The 21172-nt window shown below is 41.1% G+C and overlaps 2 protein-coding genes across 5 annotated transcripts in view; one reads left to right on the forward strand and one right to left on the reverse strand.

Moving 5' to 3' along the window:
• Window positions 1-5148, reverse strand: part of PRR14L (proline rich 14 like) — an 82853-nt gene extending 77705 nt beyond the window's left edge. For 2 of the 4 annotated variants that reach the window (XM_023733719.1, XM_023733715.1), the window contains exon 1: window positions 4813-5148. In XM_023733719.1, the coding sequence (XP_023589487.1) occupies window positions 4813-4851 (39 nt within the window). In that variant the 5' untranslated portion in view covers window positions 4852-5148. Of the gene's footprint in view, window positions 1-4573 lie in introns of all 4 variants that reach the window. The other 2 variants (XM_023733714.1, XM_023733717.1) reach the window with 2 other exon arrangements.
• A 4933-nt stretch (window positions 5149-10081) lies between these two features.
• The window catches only part of DEPDC5 (DEP domain containing 5, GATOR1 subcomplex subunit), a 136501-nt gene continuing 125410 nt past the window's right edge, over window positions 10082-21172 (forward strand). Inside the window, exons 1-7 of the mRNA XM_004378975.2 lie at window positions 10082-10248; window positions 10884-11007; window positions 13951-14038; window positions 14713-14759; window positions 16413-16498; window positions 17564-17647; window positions 18686-18735. Of these exons, the coding sequence (XP_004379032.1) occupies window positions 10950-11007; window positions 13951-14038; window positions 14713-14759; window positions 16413-16498; window positions 17564-17647; window positions 18686-18735 (413 nt within the window). The 5' untranslated portion in view covers window positions 10082-10248; window positions 10884-10949. The remainder of the gene's footprint in view (window positions 10249-10883; window positions 11008-13950; window positions 14039-14712; window positions 14760-16412; window positions 16499-17563; window positions 17648-18685; window positions 18736-21172) is intronic.

A 21172-nucleotide genomic window follows, 5' to 3' on the forward strand; every position in this document is an offset into this window, starting at 1 on the left:
GTTCTTCAAAAAAGCATGACGCTCAAGGCAAATGTTCTTTACTAAACAAGCTAACTCTTTGTTTGGTTTTAAGAAGACTCAGGGAATATTTTTGATTTAAGGTTTAAAGACGATCTCAGGGCAACAGTTTCAGGGGTTCATCCAGCCTCAATGGCTCCGGAAAGTCCGGATTGTGAATTATGTCTTAATAAAGCTGTTAAAGGAGCCCTGATGGTGCAGTGGTTAAGAGCTACAGCTACTAACCAAAAGGTCGCAGTGCAAATCCACCAACTGCTCCTTGGAAACCCTATGGGGCAGTCTGCCCTATAGGGTTGCTATGAGTTGGAATCCACTCGACAGCAATGGGTTTGGTTTTTGGTAAAGCTTTTAAAAACAAAACAAAAAGTCTTTATCCCCAACCTTTCTCTCAAAAACCTTTCTCTGACCTATTTCACTCACAAAGATGGCAACCCCAAAACTTAACATGTCTAAAAGAGAACCCATTTAATCCAATGAATAACTGAGTCCTACCCTGTTGCTGTCGAGTCGATTACAACTCATAGCGACCCTACAGAACAGAGTAGAACTGTCCCGTAGGGTTTCCAAAGAGTGGCCGATGGATTCAAACTGCCAAACTTTTGGTTAGCAGCTGTACGTCTTAACCACTGCACTACCTTACTACATGCAAAAATAGCTGTGAGAAACAAGGATAAGTATGATGCCCTTAGTAAACTTATATGTTTATTTTTTATCCTTTTGCCTCTCTCAGTAACAGCATCACCATTATCCTACAGCTCAGATTTGAACCCCAGATAAAACCATATCTGAACTTCCACTCAGCATTCAGGTAGCACATGTAGCCTATAAGACTCAACTCCTATAGTGTGTAATAAATCCCGTTCGTTTCACTCCCACTAACCCAATTCAAGACTTCATTCCAGACGCTGTTCAACACAGGGTCACGCACAAATACACATTTACTAAACATCTTTATGATGAAGAGTCAATATTGATATTCCTCAGGGAAAATAGTGCTCTTACCTTCCCTATGTCTGCATATACACTGTAAATTGGCCTTGGCCAAATGGCATTTTAAAGCTCTGGTCACTGAAAGATAACCTTCAATTTACAAACGCCAAACACCACAAGTCTATGATCTCTTGATACTCTTGCTTGGTGGAGACAAGAATTTTCAACCTGTAAAGCAACTAAGTACATTGGCTGCGGAAGCCAAACAGACACTCCTTTCTTTTTCCCCTAGACAAATTCTGGGTCCTCAAATTTTTTAGCTGTATCTGCAGTTGATTTACAGAGAACAGCTGAGCGTTTTAGCTGAAACCCTCAGAGATGAAGCAATATTCAGATGCAAATCTAGAGTCTAAACCCACTGCCTTTGAGTTGATTCTGACTCAGTGACCCGGTAGCACAGACTAGAACTGCCCTACAGGGCTTCCAAGGCTGTAATCTTTCCATAAGCAGACGGCCACATCTTTCACCCGTGGAGCAGCTGGCAGGTTCAAACCACCGACCACTGGGTTAGCAGCCAAGTGCTTAACCACTGCACCAGGGGTCCTTAAGCCTAGAGTAACCAACCAGCCAACCCACTGCCATTGAGTCAATTCCGATTCATAGAGACCCTATAGCCTAGAGTAGCAAATTAAAATTATCTTCAGCTCGCTAGCTCACATCGCCAAACTCTTCTGCCTCCCAATTTAGCCATTTATCAAAACACTGGCAATGCCACAAAACTACAGTAACAGCAAAATTTGCACAAGACATTAAAGTTCTTCTAAATGAAATTTTGGATACAATGGAGCAATTAAAAATGATGGTGTAGAAATACATCTCCTTACTAGAAAGTTCCCTAGGATATCTTATTAAACTATAAAAACTTAGAACTCTTGTTTTTGAAAAACCTATATGCATATACAAAAAGTGTTTGTAAAAATATAAACCAGATATTAACAGTATTACCTTGGGTGATGGATCATGAATGACTTACCTTTTTTACAACGGGTATGTTACTTATGTGAAAAAAAAATGAAACATTATTTCTCAATATTCAAATGAATAGTAATAAAGAATAACAGGTGAAAGTATTATTCCTTTATTTTATCAGTATCTTTGCAAATATCAGCTCTCTCTAACTCAACCATAAAAGTTTTTACATCGAAGTGTTAAATACACTTGAAGTAAAAGGAAAGAGTGAATAACACATTCTTTCAAAGTATAGGCAGGGATTTACAGCTAATCCTCACTAATGATTTATAACCAGCCTACTAGGTTAGGATACTGGATAATCATCTAGTTTGAGATAAAAACAAAAAATAAACCACTCTCTCCAGCTGTTAATGGTTTAGCATCTTTACCATAACACAGGTAAGAAGTAGACTGCTTAGGGAACTAATTTAGTAATACTTATAGCAAGTATGCAATAAAATTCTTCCAATAAACAAAGAGATTCTCTTGAATTGAGAGCAATTATCTTACAATCCTTCTTTTTCAAATGCAGAATCAGTACAATGAAGCAGTCTAATTGCTAGTCTTCAAGTCCAGGAGGCCAGGGTCCCGTTTAGTAGCTGCATAGCCTTGAATGTGTCACTTAACTTCCAGAGCCTGTTTGTCACAGGTAAAACGAATCGTTAAAACAATCTCAAAGGGTCCTGCCACCCATAAAAATCCTATGACTAAATTATAACTTTCCTATTTCTCTTTGTCTAAGCAAAGAACACCTACAGACACCAACAATGGTGGGGCAGAACTGAGACTAATCAATCTCCTCACTGAAAGTATTCAAGGGCATTTGAGATAATTTAAGAACACTTTACATACAAAAAAAACCTGAAAGCTTTTCTTTCGTTTGTTGCCAGGTATAGCAGTGTTAATTCTGATCCTATCAAATAACAAAAACATGAAAAAAGAAAGAAACTACCAGTCGAAGATGAACACTGCAGGTCTTGATCTCATTATAATACGTTTCATAATTTTAGAAACCTGAAAAAGTGGCAAGTTTTACTTTAGTTGATCAAACACTCCCCAAAACACGAGTTCTGGAGGTACAAAATTTATAGCAACAAGCAAAAAATAGGGGGAAAAAAAATCAAACAAAGAAAGAAAACAGCAGAGCAGAAAACCATGTGCCCCCATAATCCCGACTCTGAAGGTCTCCTGTCCATTTAATCCCAACGCAAAGAGCCTGCTCTTAAATGAAAAGAGTAACAGTTAATAACACTGGGTGTTGCCTCACTTGTGTCAAGAACAATACTCACAATAATGATCAGGCCCTGAGAAGTTCACAACACTCCTTTCACCTTGAGAAAGAGCTTTCTTTTCCAAAGATTCAGACACTGTAGCCAGTCCCTCCATGAGGGAATTCGGTGAAGGGGCCTCTTCTTGAGGGACAGAGAAAGCCGACTCTTTTAACAAGATTTCTAGACAAACTGAAAGTGGGGCAAAGAAGCCAATATACTAAACACCGGCCCACTTCTTCAACGTGGAGTGTGCAGGAAATCACGAAAGCATCAAGCACTGTTTTCCTTTTCCTCCCTTCATTAGCATGCAGAAAGGGATCCTTTGCCTCCACATGGGGAGTGAGACAGTGGAAATGCTCCTGATGTCTACTGACAAAGACTCTGCATAAAAGATTTTCATGTCTTTTTCAAAGGAAGAAGAGAAAAGAAACCATCTCTAACACTCTAAATACACTGAAGGAAAAGTTCTCTTCTCAGAGGTATAGAGGGGAAAAGTCTTGTTTTTCTTGAGAAAGCAAGAGAAAGGAAGAAGTTGGAATCTCCCTCTTTCAGGGAACGTGCAGACAGATGGAAGCCTTTTCGTCACTGAAGCAGCTAAGAGAAGTGGAGAGAACATCCCTAACCGCTCAGGAAGAAGTGATCGCTTCTGTGGACAAAGGAAAGGCTGGCTTCTGGCATCGGGTCTCCCTCTCGAGTACAGAACTGTTTTCAAAAGCAAAGTCTTTTTTCTGATTATTTTATTAACTGAGGCCACTGAATAAAATTTGGTGAGTGAAGTGAGTTAGTATCTAAGTGGAGCAGAAGTGTCTATTTCTTCACCTGGGGGAAAAACAGTCTAGTCTTCCTGGATGGGCTGAACACCAGTAACAGGGTAGGGGTGGAAGGAGGCATGCATAAAAAAATCTGCTTTTTTGTGCAAGATACTAGTTCTTTAAAAAAAAGTAACAGTATTAGCAACAACTTACCAAAAGGTACTATGTACAAAGTACACACACAAATTCTCCCTTAGCCCTCATGGCAATCCTATGAGAAGTGTACGCAACTTAGAGATAGCTTACATGAGACTGAGAGAGATGAAGAAATTAGTCAAGGTCACAAAAATGGGAAGTGGAAGACACAGGACTGCATCTATCACACTCCAAAAGCCACGCTCTTAACTGTGCTCATTACACACCAGACACTTGAGGGACGGAGAGAAGCGAGGCTTCGTTGTGGATATGACTGAGGAAGGGGCGAGAGGCTGCCTCCCAATCCCATAAATTCAGGACCTTCCTCTATCTTGGGGTAAAGGTGCAAAATAAAGGAGGAAAGGTAAGTCGCTCTCCCAGAGGGCAGGAAGATACCTTTTAAGCAAGTTGAGAATCTCCCTCTTCACCTGCGGGGCGCTGACCAAAGGGAGGAACGGTCTTGTTTGGGGATTATCCCTCATCCCTCCTTAAAGCAAGTTCAGAATCCCGCTCTCGCACCCTGGGAACGAGTCTGTCTCTGTTGACAATCAAACCGGAACTGGGGAAAAGCGTACACCCACGACAAGGGGCGTCATCCTCCCTGAGGAGATAAGTTGGGGGATCCCCTGCCGTACCGAAGTTGAAGAGGAGTCTCTCTTCCCTGTCGGGGCCATGACCCGGAGAAGCCGTTTCCCCCTCGAGACGCGGCGCCTGGTCTCCAGCCTCTCCCCGGGTCGCTCCGCCGCCCGCAGCGTAGCCTCCACTCCCTTCCGTGCTCCGAGAAGGCTGGGGGCCCAGGCTCCCCTTCAGCCTGCACCACCAGGTGAAGGGTCCCCTCAGGGCAGGGTGGCTATGCCCGAAGTCTTCCCGCCCCCCGGCCTCTTACCCTGAGGCCTGCTCCGCGGCCCACGATCGCCCCGCCAGCCCGGCCTCTGCAGCCCCGCAGCGGCCCCGCGCAGCCAAGTCTACCAGAGCCTACGGAGCCGTGAGAGCCGGGGGGCTCTCTGGCCGCCGCCGCCTCTTCGTCTCTATGGTCCCCGCACTTCCTCATCCGGGGCCCGAGCCAGCCATGCGGGCTCGCCTAAGTCCCGCCTCTGCACGGCGCCCGCGCAGTGCCAGAGGCGCGTTTTCCCGAATTAGGCCCCTCAGCTTCAACTCTTGCCAGTAGACTTTTGCCCAGTCCCTGCAGCTTGTCTTCTAAAAGGAAAAATTCTTTATGACCCCGCTTATGCTGGACCCCAGGACCCAGTGTCTGTCTCCACTATAATTACCCAGTTCCACTCCACCATTTTTCTGGCCTGGACGGCTGCAGCACTAGAGACCTCCCTGCTTCCACTCTGGCAGCCGGAGATCTTTTCACAACTGGAATCTGTTTTAGGTCGTGCCCTCCCCTTCTCCTGATCGCTCAAGCTGAACAGCACCCCTGTTCCACTTCGTTATAGCATCTTGTTTTAATTTCTTCATAGCTTTAACACTAGCTGAAAATACTATGTTTCATCTCTTTATTAACTTGTTTGTCTATCCTTTCTCACTCTTGTTTATTTCGTTTATCACTATGCTCACCTCAATGTCTGGCACAAGTGAGCACTCAAGAAACTTTTGAAGGAAGGAAGAATGTTTGCCCAGGAGGGAAGGGAGGTCCAGAAAATGGAAGCAACTTGCTGGAAATCACAAAGCTTTGTGCTAATAGTAAAATCGGTTCCTTGTTGGGGCTTATCAATCTAGCCAACTAAGAGAGTGAGAGGGCTGGGTTTGCGGTTTGGGGGAAATTTAATTATCTTTCTTCAGATCAAGATATCTTTGAGCCAGTCAACAGGTGGACCATTTTGACTGAGATAGTGGCTTTCCGAGCTTTAGTTAGAGTTCAAGATGTACAAACCCGTATGCAAACCCTATTTCTACAGCCTGCATTGTTGCTGGGTGGAAACCCCAGGTTCTGCTCAGTGCAATTTGTCTCAACCAATAAACGAGAGACTGAAGTGAGAGAGTAGAAATGTGCCTTTATTTCGTTGGGCAAGGAAAGGAACAGTCTGCCAAGCCTGCTCAGTGAGGTCAGGGGGGAAGGCTGCTTTTAAGGGATTTACAAGTAGGAGATTCATTCAGGTTACATTAGCAACATTCTTAATCATACTACACAGGCGCAATGGGGTTTACATATAACTTCAAGCATCACGTGTTCAGAAAATGGTGGTTAAACTCCACCCAGAGGTGGGGAAGTTACTATGTATGAGGTCTAAAACGTTATCCTGAATGGCAACATGGCACCTGAACCAGTTTCCTTCGATATCCTCTAGATTTGGGCAGCAGTTAAGGAGAAGGGAACCACGATTTTAATGTAAAGCAACAGGGGCGTGCCAAGCAAGCTGCTTGAGGCAGTGGAATTTTCCACAGCCTGGGGACCTCTGTCTTATTATGAATAATGTACAGTCTTTATATAAGCTACCTTTTTCTAATACAGATGCTATTGAGATGAATAAGCTAGAAATTCACTTTAAAAAATTCCTAAGTTTTCATTATCCGTATCTTCAAGTACTTTCTCAGGCAACTGCATGCCTAAAGAAGAGGATCTGAGAAACTTTTTTGTGTGAAATATGAAATTTTATACACACAAGGATTGAAAATTAGTGGTTGAGTTGGAAGAGTCCTGGACTGGAAGGAAGAAGACCTGCATTCATTTCAAATCATTTTCATTCCATGTTTAACGAGCATCTACTATGTGCAATGCACCATGGACCATGGTAGATAGCTTTGATTTCCATTGGACTGTAGTCATGGCTCTTTCTTTCTCTCTTTTCTTTTTTTAATTGTTGTAAGATAGTTAACAAAAAATTTTGTCTTTTTAACCATTTTTAAGTGTACAATTCAGTGACATTACATTCACCATGTTGTGCAACCCTCATCCCTGCCTATTTTCAGAAGTTTTTTATCCCTTAAACAGAAACTCAGTACCCCTTAAACAATAACTCCCCATTCCTCCCTCCCCTCAGACCCTGATAACCACTAATAAATCTTGGTCTCTATGCATTTGCCTATTCTAGATATTTCATATATAATATTTGTCCTTTTGTGTCTGACATTTCATTCAGCACAATGTTTTCAAGGTCATCCATGTGATACATAGCATGTATTATAACTTCATTTCTCTCGATGGCTGAGTAATATTCCAGTGTATGTATATACCACATTTTGTTTATCCATTCATATGTTGGACATTTCAATTGTTTCCGCCTTTTGGCTATTGTGAATAGTGTTGCACTGAACATTGGTGTACAAGTATCTGTTTGCAATCCTGCTTTTAATTCTTTTGAGTATATACCTAGGATTGGGATTTCTGGGTCTTGTAGTAATTCTATGTTAACTTTTTGAGGAACTGTTCAACTGTTTTCCACAGCAGCTATACTAGTTTACATTCCTACCAGCAATGCACAAGGGTTCCAATTTCTCTACATCTTCACAAACATTTGTTTTCCTTTTTTGCTTTTGTTTCCAATATCATAGATATCTAGTAGGAGTAAAGTGGTATCTCATTATGGTTTTGACTTGCGTTTCCTTAATGACTAATGATGTTGAGCATTTTTTCATGTGCTTGTTGGCCACTGGTATATCTTCTTTAGTGAAACATCAATTCCTTTGCCCATTTTTTGATTGGGTTATTTGTTTTCTTGTTGTTGAGCTGTAGGAGTTCTTTATATATTCTGGATATTAGACCCTTATCAGATCTATGATTAACAAATATTTTCTCCCAATCTGTAGATTGTCCCTTTGTTGATAAATTCCTTTGATGCACAGAAGTTTTTAATTTTGATGAAGTCCAATTTATCCATTTTTTCTTTTGTTGCTTGTGCTTTTGGTGTCGTATCTGTGAATCCATTGCCAAAAACAATGTCCTGAAGCTTTATCCCTATGTTTTCTTCTAACAGTTTTATGGTTTTAGTTCTTATGTTTAGGTCCTTGATCCATTTTGAGTTAATTTGCATATAAGCTATGAGGCATGGGTCCAACTTCATTCTTTGATTGTGGAAATCCAATTGTCCTAACACCATTTTTTAAAGAGACTGTTCTTTCCCCATTGAATGGAGTTGGCACCCTTGTCAAAAATTGATTGGCCAGAGATGTTTGGGTTTATTTCTGGGCTCTCAATTCTATTCCATTGATTTATATGCCTATTTTTTATTCAAAATAATCAGTACTCACTGGAATTTGAACATAAAGTTCACTCTGAGCATTTATTCTATATGCATATAGGGAGGCCATTTTGATTCCAGGAAAAGCAAATGGCTCAAAGAAGCTAGGTACAATGGGGCTTATAAAGAGAAGAAGAGAGAGAGATATAGAAGTTCAACCATTGGCTAATTTTATCATAATTGATTGAACCATGCCTTCCCCCTCCGCTGAGGTCAATTGGTATCAGTTTACTTCTGGCCTTGCTGGTAATAATTTGGCCCTCCACCCACCTACAGCCATGAGGCTTTTTGAGATTTATATTAGGAGGTCATGGTTTGACAACTATCTTTTTCTAGCAGGATAAGACAAATTTACATTGCTATAAAACAATTTCTGGCAGGCTTTTGCAGTTTGGGTCAAGTTTTTTATGGCTAATATTTGGTTTCATGGATAAGAAAAACCTAAAAATCAAAGTAAGATGTCTGTTAGGTGAGGGCACTCTAAAATGAGATGTTTAGCATGTGTAAAAATGACTGATCTAGGTCTGAATCAAAGCTCCATTTTTCGAATTAAATTTTAGTTTGTCCTAAGTCCTCCTTTTTGACTTCCTAAATAGTCACTGCCATGGAGTTGCTTCTGACTGATAACGAACCATACGGTTTCCAAGGATGCAAATCTTTACAGAAACTGCCACATCTTTCTCCCACGGAGCCGCTGGTAGTTTTGAACTGCTGACCAGTGGAGTGCTTTAACCGCCGCCCAACCAGGGCTCCTTTTCCTTAAAACCTGTGATTTAGAGCCTGTGTCTTAGTTATCTAGTGTTGCTATAAAAGAATGCCATAAGTGGATTGTTCATGAGTTTCCCCATTGGAAAATAAACCCTCAAGTCCCCCTTTGGTATGCAATGCTTATGCTTTTTTTTTTCTTTCAGTATTTCTGCTTTACAATTCAGAAAATCAGAGATTTTCTGAAAACCATAGGTCAATTAGGTGGAGCTGGCAACTTGTCAGGATCCCTTGGCAAGCGTCAGGCACAGCCTACCCAGGTTTGAGTTTCTCCCTGAGAAAAGATGTTCCAGCAGATAGGGGTTTAGACCGCGTGTGACATGAAGGTGCTGGATAAGACCCAAGTCGGACTTGCCGGCGTCAGGATCCAATCATGCTTCTTAGAGTTTTGTCTCCCCGGCCTCAGTCCCCTATCTGTAAAATACTGATAGTTATCTACCACCTATTAATGTTACATAACGATGTATGTGAAAACTGTGGTTGCTGCTGTTCTGAATAACCAGAGAGGCATGAAACGTCATTTGGGATTTGGAAGGTTTTGTAAAGCCCCCCAAAGTGGGTAAGTCCCAACAGGTGCCATCACACTACGTCGCAAGTGCTTAGTCCTTTGTATTTTACCAAAGTCCTCTCAGAAACTCCTTTTTCGTGCCTTGCAATAACCCTCGCCTGAGTTTCCCCAGATGGGGATCATGAAGTCTGAAACGCAGCTCCAGACTACGTTTCTGTTCGGAAACTTCTGGGAAGTAAAGGATTTCCTCTGCAGGGCGGCGGGCAGCCCGCCTACAGGCGGGAAACGAGCAGCGGTACTCGGAACCTGAGGCCGCACGCAACGCCCCACCCCCTAGCGAGCCCCGGATGAGGAAGTGGCGCGGTCACCGAGACGAAGCACAGGTCGGGCCAGAGTGGCCCGGGATGGGTGGGCGGGAAGGGGGCCGGGCACCGGGGCGGAGCCATGCGAGCGGCGCGCGTTCTATGGTGAGCGCTCCGCGGTAGTGGCTGGCCAGCCGGCGCCTCGGGTTTGGGACAGGAAGCCGCGCTGGCCGTGGGGGTCGTGGACCGGGCGCCCGGAGGAGGCGCACGGGACCCGGCGATTGTCTGGCCCGCGAGGGCCTGGAGCCGCGGGTGAGTGGAGCTGCTCACCTCGGGAGCTGGCTCGGGGGCGTGCGGGAGGGGTCGCGGCCGGGGTTTGAGTCGGCCCCTTTCCGAACCTTGGCGACCTCTGCTGTGTAAAGGGGTGGGGGTGGGGGTAGGAGGATGCGCTAAGACTTTGTACAAATGGAGATTTGGAGAACGAACCCCTGCCTACCTCCTTTACAGTCGCTTTGCCCTGGACGTTGACGGCGAAACGTGAACAGTGGACATGCCTCTTAGTCTCTGAGTGACCTTCGGCAAGTCCCTTTCCCTTTCTAGCCCTCTCGTTCCTCATTCACAGAATGAGTGGACTAATCTTTTTTACGTTCTTTTTAATATTCTGGTGTTCTAGATTTAGATGGAGACAAGGTCCACTCATTGCAAGTCTTCTCTTTAGCTGTGTATTACGAGGAATGTCGTCTTGGAGGTTGGACTAGACACTGGCCCGAATACCCCTTAGTTCCCAGATTCCGGGGTTCTATTTGTTCTCCATCTTTTCTTGTAATTGGAGGAGTGATTCTTTCCAAGGGTTGGTGCCCCTTCTCAGCTGAGTATTTTCACTGGACTCAAATCAGAGCAGTTGCAAGGAAAAGTCTGACATTCTAGCCTTTTTGTTTGTGTATCAGTGGCAGGGAGGCAAGATGACTTCTTTTGCCCTGGATTGGAACAGCTGAAGGAAACGACAATACAAGATGAGAACAACAAAAGTCTACAAACTCGTCATCCACAAGAAGGGCTTTGGGGGCAGTGGTCAGTATTGATTGATCTTTGTGGGTTGTGTAAATTGGCTGGGATTCTGGTGTGTCTGGTGCTTTGAAAACTACACACTGACTCATGTGACAATTGAAGCTACACAGGCAACTTAACTGAGCGAAGCTGAAAGCATACTACAGAGATGGGGAGGTCAGTCTGACTGGAGAACACAGGCCCCGTCTAAAAGCGTTCACATGCTGACTTTGAAGAAACACTGTGAATGTTTCCAGTTACTACCCTTCACTCATTTAGTTGTTTTGTTTACTATACACGTTGTGTTAAATTCTAGTCTGGCACTGGTATGGAAAATAAGAGAAATTAAAATCGCATTTATTTTCACATTCAGTGAGAGAGAAGTAGTGTAGGTGTGCACAAGACAGGGTTGATCACAGCGTGAACCTCTGCCTGGCTTCCAGGCATGGTGAGAAGGATTAGGACGCAGCTTGTTGTCCTCTGTGAAACTGTGAGTTGGGAAACCAGGATCTGGGTACCAGTCCTGCCTCTGACTTTCCGTGTCATCTTGGGCAAGCCCCTCATTTGTCTTAGCTGCAAATTCAGGGGCTTTAGAATAATTTCTGTATTTCTCTTAATATCAGGAGTCTATGAATCTATAGAATAGGAAGGGTCTTAGTACCAAACCAAAACCAAACCCATTGCCATTGAGCTGATTCTGACTCATGATGGCCTACAGGACAGGGTAAAACTTCCTGATAGGCTTCACAAGGCTGTAATCTTTATGTAAGCAGATTGCCGCATCTTCCTTCCGTGGAGTGCCTGGTGGGTTCGAACTGCCGACCTTTTGATTAGCAACCAAGCGCTTAACCACTGTACCACCAGAGCTCCTTAGGGACTTAGTGATATGATGTAACTTTCCCTTCTGTCTTGACAACCTTCTTTACTTCAGAAACTGGAATTATCAACACGATGTAGTAGCTTCTATATCATAGGATGTTGTGAAGATTAAGTAAGTTGATCTATGTAAAGCATTTAGAAGAATGCAGGGCTTGTCCTTAGTAAGTGTAGCTGTTTTACTTACCGGGACAGAGATACATGAGTGTTGCTGTATTTAAAACACAATTCCTGCTAAAATGTAGTCTGTTGTTAGCACTATAGTTTGTATGTTGTTGATGCTGCCTAAACATCTGTGGAGTAGAATTGAAGAGACAGCAGAAATAATTTTTGGCAGAGGGAGGGACACAAAGATACAATGTTTACAGTGTATACAACGTATAGTCCACGTTTCATGAGTACAAAACAAAGGTAGATGGGTGCTATACCTAGTCTTCTGCAGGAGTATAAAAAAATAAAAATACAGCTAACAAACATATATTAGGCTCATGCGTCTTCCAGACATAAAGATGAATACAAGATCCCTTGTCCCTAAGGAACTCTCAGCTTGATGAAAAAGACAGACACGCAATAAGGAAATGATAAAATGAAGCAAAAGGAAATGATAAAATGAAGCAAAAAGAAATATGTGCTTAGGGAGCTTAATTCAGACTATGGAGGTTAAGGGAAGACTTCACAGAAGTTTTGGGATAAAACTGTCAATGGAAACAGTATAGCGAATAAAATTTGGAATTAACCCAATGTTTTGCTTTACAAGACAGAATTTTGGTTGGATATTAATTTTATGAGCCCTGGTGGCACAGTGGTTATGTGCTCGGCTGCTAACCAAAAAATCAGCGGTTGGAACCCACCAGCCACTCGGCAGGAAGAAGATATGGCATTCTGCTTCTGTAAAGATTACAGCCTTGGAAGCCCTATGGAGTGGTTCTACTCTGTCCTATAGGGTGACTATGAGTTGGAATCGACTCAACAGCAACAGGTTTTTATTTATTTTTATTGGTTATATTAAGGTCCCTAGGTGGTGCAAACAGTCTGCACTAGACTACTAACCTAAAGGTTGGTGGTTCAGACCCACCCACTGGTACCATGGAAGAAAGGCCTGGTGATCTGCTTCTGTAAAGATTACAGTCAAGAGAACTCCATGGAGCAATTCTGCTGTGTAAACATGGGGTCACCATGAGTTATAATTGACTCAATGACAACAGGTTTTTTGTTTTGTTTTATTGATTATATTTGAAATCTGGATATACTTGTTTGTCATGGTTTTAGCATAATTGAAGGCCATGTTTTTCTCCTAAAATTAAAATAGAATAAATCATTCCACCTTTATGGTTTTCAGTTTGGTATATTTGAAAGAGTTCCCTCTCACCTCTGGGGTGGTGAGGGGATAAACATATTAAACTTCCCTATATTTTGTTAAGAGTCTCATTGGACCCTAATGTGAACTGATACCTGAAGTTTTGCCCTGGTCAGGTGCTGCCCTCCGAAGATCAGGCCATTTTATTTGGCTTGATTTTTATGACATGAGAAATTGTGGGTTTCATCCTGCCTGTGCCGTTACTAGCTGTCTACCCTTAGGCAAGTCACTTTATCTCCTAAGTTATTTTCTTGACTCCTGTTAAATCTAAAGATTATTGTGAGGGTCAACTTAAGACAATATTTCAGACAGTTCTTTGAACACGGTACTTATATAAGGGATTGCACTGTGACTGTGGGACCCAGCCCGTTTTGTTAGTATCTTGGCATATGCCAGGTATACAGTGTTTGAGGAAGTAAAGCGCTCTCCTGGGAGGCCTAATTCCCAGAGGCCAAGGTCTGCTTTTTCACTGGAAGCAGGGGAGTAGTAGAAAGACCATGAGCTCTGGAGACAAGGTACCTGAGTGCTGTCCTCCTCAGCTACTTACTAGCTTTGTAGCCCTGTGTGAATCCTTTAGTTGTTCTAAACCTCAGTTGAAAATGGAAGCGCGTCTGTCAATGAAGGTAGTAATACTAACCGGATAGGGTTATGGGGACCCAGTGTGAGAATGTATATTCAGTCTCCCTGATGCCCACGTGACTGTTTCTGAGTGAGATCGTTGAATTATCTTTCAGATGATGAGCTGGTTGTGAACCCCAAAGTGTTTCCCCATATCAAGCTCGGAGACATTGTGGAGATTGCTCACCCCAACGATGAATACAGGTGAGTGTCTTGCTAGAATCAAGGGAACTAGGCAGCCTGCTGCTTCCAACTGGTATTTTATCTAAGGGACTTGAAAGGCAGGATAACTACTTGCCTTTGGATAAACATGCTCATAGCTGCCATTGAGTTGCGCCCAACTCATGACGAACCCATGATAGGTTGCAGATTGGACTGTTGTGATCCATAAGGTTTTTGGAAGTAGATTGCCAGGCCTCTCTCCCTAGTCTGTCTTAGTCTAGAAGCTCTGCTGAAGCCTGTTCACCATCATAGCAACATGCAAGCCTCCACTGACATAAGGTGCATTGGTCTGGAATTGAGCTTGGGTTTCCCGCATGAAGGCGAGAATTCTACCACTGAACCACCAGTGCCCCTGTTTGTGCCCTCTAGAATTTGATAAAGCAATAAAAATTTAAAAATTGGTCCATTCTTTCTATTAAAAAAAGAAAAAAAGCTGAAATGACAACTCTGAAAAAATTATGTGGTATTCATCCGTTTCCTTTAGTATAAGTGCAGAGTTTGTTTCTAAGGTAACTTTCATTGTTGTGCTGCAAGTTACAATATGTCAAAAGGGATCTGTTGTTTGCTTTTTTGGTGGGGGTGAGGAGGGAGGGCTGAAGAGAGCTGGTTATAGATACTCCCGAAAGCATCCACCTTTTTGTTGCTTTCTTTTCCAGCCCTCTGCTTTTGCAGGTCAAGTCGCTTAAGGAAGATTTACAGAAAGGTAAGATTTCCATTTCTCTTCTTTGAGATTTTTACACTTTACTGCCCCAGAAACCGTAAGAAACCTCTCTTCACAATCTCAGGGCATGAACGAGGGCACAGTGCTGTCTTATCAAAGTCTGTTCTGTCTTTAAAAAGTATCAGATATTATTGTCAAAAGACTGCTCATCTGTCAGCATCTTGAGGGCATTGAAGAAACGATCTTTAGAGTCCTCCGTGTGAAAGTTACTTGAGTATGTGATGTTCAAACCTAACTCAAAAACAAACAAAATGTTGGCAAACCAGGCTTTCCTAAATATTGTATTTTTCACAAAATATTTATAGAGTGTCTACTCTGGGTTGGGGGAAAGAAGAATCGGAAAGAAACATACTGATGATTGCTTACCACGTTTGTAAGGATCTTTCTTTATATCCCCAACAGCTCTTGAGTGAATGAGGAAACTTAGAATTGTCTTGCCTGAATTAAAATGAGTAGGTAGAGGAACAGGGCAGCAATTCTGCTTATACATTCTGGATTCAGATTCTTTTTTACTCTAATGACTATATCATGCTGATCAAGGAACCAAAATGTTAATTGATAACAAAGTAAATTCCTTAAATAGTGCTTAAGAGAAAAACCTAACAAAAACCCAAAACTTCTAGTTTTATCCTATAGGATTTTGATGTCAACTACTCTTTTCGTCTTTAATGGGAAGACATTCTATAAAACGAAAATCCTAACAGTTAAGATTTTTATAAACCCAAATCATAAAAGTATTCTTCTTACCTTCACCCCATCTCCTGCCACCTTTTATGTTTCTTGCTTACCAGACTTAAGGGCTTGTTGAGAAGTTTCTTCCTTAACTGCCACTGCTACCTTCATTCCAAATAAGAAGGGCTCTCTTTCCTCTTTGGAATTTTCACAGCTCTTTGAACTCTCTTTTATGTTGCTTTTTAAATTCTTTTTCTCTCTCAATTTAGTCACTTAGGCTCAGGTCTTATTTCATTTGCTTTTTTCATCTCAAAGCAGAGAACTGTCTAAATTGTAAGCTCCTGGAAGGCAGAGAATGCATCTTGCCCTGGCAAATAATCAATTGTGTTACCTGTGGAATGTCTGAGTATTTAGCAGGGCTTCAAACCAGTTCTTCCCAGTTCAGTCATGGCCAAGGAAATGAAACCCGAACAGACTCAAATTTTTAAAATTTGGGTGAACCATAACAATAACTGGAATGGAAAAATTATGGGTCGAAGCCCTGTTAGAAACTTTATCTCCCTGTTAGAAAACAAGGGAAGCATAGGCATTGAATAGCAACCAGATCTCTTGCCTGTGGGATTTTGAGCAGAGTCAGAAACAGCAGTGCCCCGCTCAAAGATGGTGGCTGACCTCACCGTTTTGAATGTGTGTTGCTCTCCACAGTCCTGTCAATAATCCAGTCTCATGCATCAGGCTCCTGAAGGGACTGAATATGCCTCTTCTGAGTCTCCCATTCCAGGACTTTGACCTGTAATTTTTCCTGTTCTGGATCACCCAAATTGTAAAAATTTGCATCTCTTCTGGTGTCACTTTGTCAGCCATGACTGAACTGGGAAGAACTGGTTCGAAGTCCTGATATTTAGAATATATTTACCTGCTTTTCCAGAAGAAGTTATCTGATCGGAATTTCTTCTCTCTTAGAAACTATCAGTGTGGACCAGACTGTGACTCAAGTGTTCCGGCTAAGACCTTATCAAGATGTCTATGTTAATGTTGTAGACCCTAAGGTGTGTCTCTGTTCTGGACTTGAATATCTTTTTGGAATGATTGGTACCCTTCCTCAATATTAGATCACTAAGGAAATAATCAATTACTTAAGAATAATGTTACACCTTTTGCCTTCAAGTCGATTATAAATCATTGTGACTCCATGTGTTACAGAGTAGAACTGCTCCATTGGGTTTTCTTGGCTGTGATCTTTATGAAAGGAGATCAACAGGCCTTTCTTCTGCAGTGCAACTGGGTGGGTTCAAGCCACCAACGTTTAGGTTAGTAGTCCAGCGCAAACTGTTTGCACTACTCAGGGACCTTAAGTATAGTGTTAGGACTATTAAATATGTAGTTTTATATAGGTCGTTTAGATTGTAGGTAGTATGTAGGTTGCATTGGAACCCTTTTTTTCTCATTAGAGTGTGTGCTAAAATGTTTCTGTATACATATGTGTGTTTATGAAACCATATGTAACATTTTCTATTAACATACTAAAATTTTTTTATGCATTTTCATTTTTTTCTAGAAATGATGCTATACTAGGTAAAATCATTGTTCAGAGGGTATTATTGAGCCTATGTAGAGAAATAAAAGCACACAGCTCAATGTCATGTTTGTGTGTCAGAATCTAGACTAGAATACAGAATTAGTACTCTGGTACTCTTTGCATTAAACTGTGATACTACTGCTGTAGGATCTCTTGTAGACTTATCTGTACTAGAAAGCCTTCTTTGGTAGGATAACATTTGACTTATCAGGGTTCTGCTATTGAATGGTCTTCTACAGTGAAACCTGTGAGCTGGAACTCAATGGGACTGCCTTGTTTTTCTTCGTCTTGCAAGTTTTCCACTTTTGACAGGGTGCAGTCTTACCACTTTTCTATCGCTTGTTTTAGTGGAAAATATTTGAGTTTTCCTTCTCTTGACAGGTTTCTGCCTTATACAGGCTCCGACTTTTACAGGTTTTACTGTAGTCGTTTTCTTTTTTGCAAAATGGTTTTCCATGGTGAGTTGTCATTTTCTTATGACTATGAAATGTGGCAGAGTGATGCAGAGAGAAATATATTTGATTATCCTTTTTAGGATGTGACCCTTGACCTAGTGGAATTAACCTTTAAGGATCAGTATATTGGCCGTGGGGATATGTGGCGACTAAAGAAAAGTTTGGTAAGATATGATTAAATAGAAATCTTTTACTTTTTTCACCATATGAGTAATCCATGCTCACTAAAGGGATTTAGAATATCTAGGTTTTCTTTTTGTTTTTGTTTAGGAGGAAGAAGAGTATAAAATCATTTATAATTGAGGCATCTATCTACAGACAATTACTATAAACATTTTTTCCATTCTTATTTTTCTGTGTAGCTTTTTTGAGCTTTTTTTTGTTTATATTACAGATTTTTACTCTGCATTTTATGTTAGAATGGGAAATTATATTACATTGGAATGGGACTAGTTTCCAAATTTTTACTTGATCTCATTTGTTCCTCACATCCCTTTTCTGTGGAAAGGTAATATTGTCCCCAATTTGTAGATGTGAAAACTGAGATTGAGAAGTTCAGTGATTGCTCAAGGCTCCACAGCTAGTAAGCAGTAGACATGGGGCTATTACCCAGATCCCAGGGCTCCCAAGTCAGACTGCTTTTAACTGTATCCTCCTTCCATTTTCCTTATTTTTTACTAAACATTTTCTAACTTAAAATGATTAGTTCATCATTCAGCTCTTGCTGATAAGTCTCCTTATTGGACATTTTAAGTATTATGAAACAATGAATTATAGGCAGAATTTGCATACAGTATATATTTTTAGACAAAAAAGTCTTCGCGCATGTTTTATTTGGTGAGGAGAGTTCAATTTTCTAAATGAGAGATAGAATGTACTATATTCAAACAAGTATGTAAATGTATGTATGAGTATGTATACACATATGTATAGATAGTATACTCGTGAAGCTGGCCCACTGATTGTCGCCCTAGTCTTTACTATTGCTTATGCTTGCCAAACTTTTAAGAACCTACTGTTGTACCTGCCCCAGCAGGCTTTCCAGTGGGGTAAATCTGTTACTCCATTGTTAAGTGAACTTTGGGTTGTTAAAGGAGATTAGAAAGCCAGGAGACCTTGTTTGTGACTTTTCATGGCCTGATGTGTTGTTGGATCTCAACAACACAACAAATGTTTCTCTCTTTCTCTGTTTCTTGCTTTAGGTCAGCACATGTGCTTATATCACCCAGAAGGTGGAGTTTGCTGGAATCAGGTAGGCATTACATCACTCTTGACGTATCAGCTAACACAGGAGTACGATTTAGTGCAGTAACTAGGCTACCTAAGGTACTTCAAGAGGTAACACTGTAAGCATATGAATGTCCCTGTAATAAAATATACATTAGCTTAAAATGTTAGATTGTTGTAGCTGAAACAAACAAAAAACCAAGAAGTTGCTGAAGCCACCGGGTATTCTGTAACAAAGAAGGAGGTGTAAAATCAGTAATTTTAGAATTAGAAAAAACCTTAGATGAAGACATTGAATCAAACCTTCTCATTTTACAGATTAGGAAAAAGGTTTAGAGACATAAACTGACTAGACAATAGCTTCTAATCTGCTGCCTTTTAAACTATATTGTACTATTCTTGATTTATTAAAAGTATGTCTGTATTTCAGTTTGTGAAAAAAAAGAGAAAAAGGGACTTTTTGAAAACTCTTTCTAATTCAGAAAGTACAGCATGCACAAGTAAAGCATTCAAATGGTACAAAAAGGTATACAATGAAATATAAATCCTTCTCCCCAGAAGCAACCTGCATCTTTCCTGAAATTTCCTGTGTGTGCACAAATGTATTTATGTCTGGTTGACTCACTTTTAGTGATGCTGACATTGATTCGTGGAGTCAGGTGATGCAGGCTGATCTCCCCCACTATAACGTTCCCCATCAGCCTTTCACCTAATGGTTTTAACCATTGACAATTGTTGCAAAATGGTGATTTTCTAGCTGGGTCATTCCTTCTATGTTTATTAGCCAGAATCCTTTTGTAAAGAAGAACTTTTCATCATCAAGTAGGGTTATTTGATTAGCCTGAAATATTGATTCTAAAAGAAAGGATAAAGGATTAATTCTTTTCAAAAAGAGATGTTTTCAAAGTTATTGGATGATCAAAATATTAGTAAGTCTCTAGCTGGACAAGAAATGCAACCAAGGTTCATGCCTTCCAATACCAACCGGGTGTCTCCTTTTAGGAGGTGAGCCAGGAGTCAGGAAACCTGTATTCTAGTCCTGCAGTACCACTGATTAGCAGGGTGACCACGGGCAAGTCAGTTTTCTCTTTGAGTCTTTCTCCTCATCTGCAAAATGAAATGGTTGACTTAGAATCTTTTCCTGTATAGCTCCTAATAGTAAATATTTTAGGCCTTGTGGGCCCCATAGGTCTCTCTTGCATTTTCTTTTTTCCTTCAGCCATTTTAAAATGTCAAATCCATTCTTAGCTGTGGGCAGTACAAAAACAGGAAGTGGGCTGGATTTGGCCTGCAGGCTGTAGTTTTCTGAGCACTGGCTTGAAAGCCCTCTCAGATCCCTTTTGGTCTTAAATTCCTTGATTCTCTTATTATAGTTCAGCCTTATGGATGTGAATGTCCTCAGACACATGGTGCTAGAGGGAAAAATGAATTTAATTTCAGTTTTAGACTTTATTTTAAAGATCACTTTTAAAGGTATGGTGTAATATTTTGCTCATTCATGGTTTGATGTAAGCCACAACATCTTCTGCCATTTTTCCTGAAGACTTATTTATAATCTTCCTACACCGGACCGAAGGTCACTTTCTTTTGCCAACTGCATGAAGGCGTGCATATTTAAAAAAAAAAAAAGAATGATATCTGGGCATCATACTAGGAAAAAAAAATGTAGTCATTTATTTAAATAAAGTCATAATAAATAATTAAAGAATTTCCCTATAATTTAGCCTTTCGACCTGATAATTTAGTTGAGTAATTAAGGACATATGAGACAGTTTGAGCACCTTGAGACCCTGCCTTTGAAACGTTTTAAAGACCTCATTTTTTTGTTATGTTAGAATATTTATATTATGTTAGAATATATATAACAGAACATTTGCCATTTTAACTGCCTTTATGTGTGCAATTCAGTGACATTAATTACATTCACCATCTTTTGCAACCATCACCACTATCTTTTTGTGTGTGTGTGTTTTCGGTGAAAGTTCACAGAGCGAATTAGTTTCCCATTTGATAGTTTATACATAAAGTGTGCCATGACCTTGGTTTCATTCCCTACATGTGTCAGCACTCTCACCAGTTCTGCCCTGATTTCCCCATTTTCTTTCGTCTTGATTTTCTACCCCTTCCTGCCTTCTCCTTTTTGCTCTTGGGCAGAGATAATGCCCTTTTGATCTCGTATAATTGATTATTTTCAGGAGTATGTTCTTCTTGAGTATTATTGTTTATCTTACATGCTTGTCTATTGTTTGGCTGAGAGGTGGTCTCCTAAATGACTTCCTTTCCAGGTCAGAAGGATGTCTTAGGGCGATAGTCTCGGGGTTTCCTCCAGTCTCTGTCAGACCAGCAAGCCTGGTCTTTTTTGTGAATTTGAATTTTTTGCTACAGTTTTTCTCCTGCTTTGTCCAGGACCCTCTTTTGTGATCTCAGTCAGAGCAGTTGGTAGTGATAGCCAGCCACCATCT

Source organism: Trichechus manatus, unplaced genomic scaffold, assembly GCF_000243295.1.
Source record: "Trichechus manatus latirostris isolate Lorelei unplaced genomic scaffold, TriManLat1.0 scaffold00061, whole genome shotgun sequence".
Taxonomy (NCBI): Eukaryota; Metazoa; Chordata; class Mammalia; order Sirenia; family Trichechidae; genus Trichechus; species Trichechus manatus.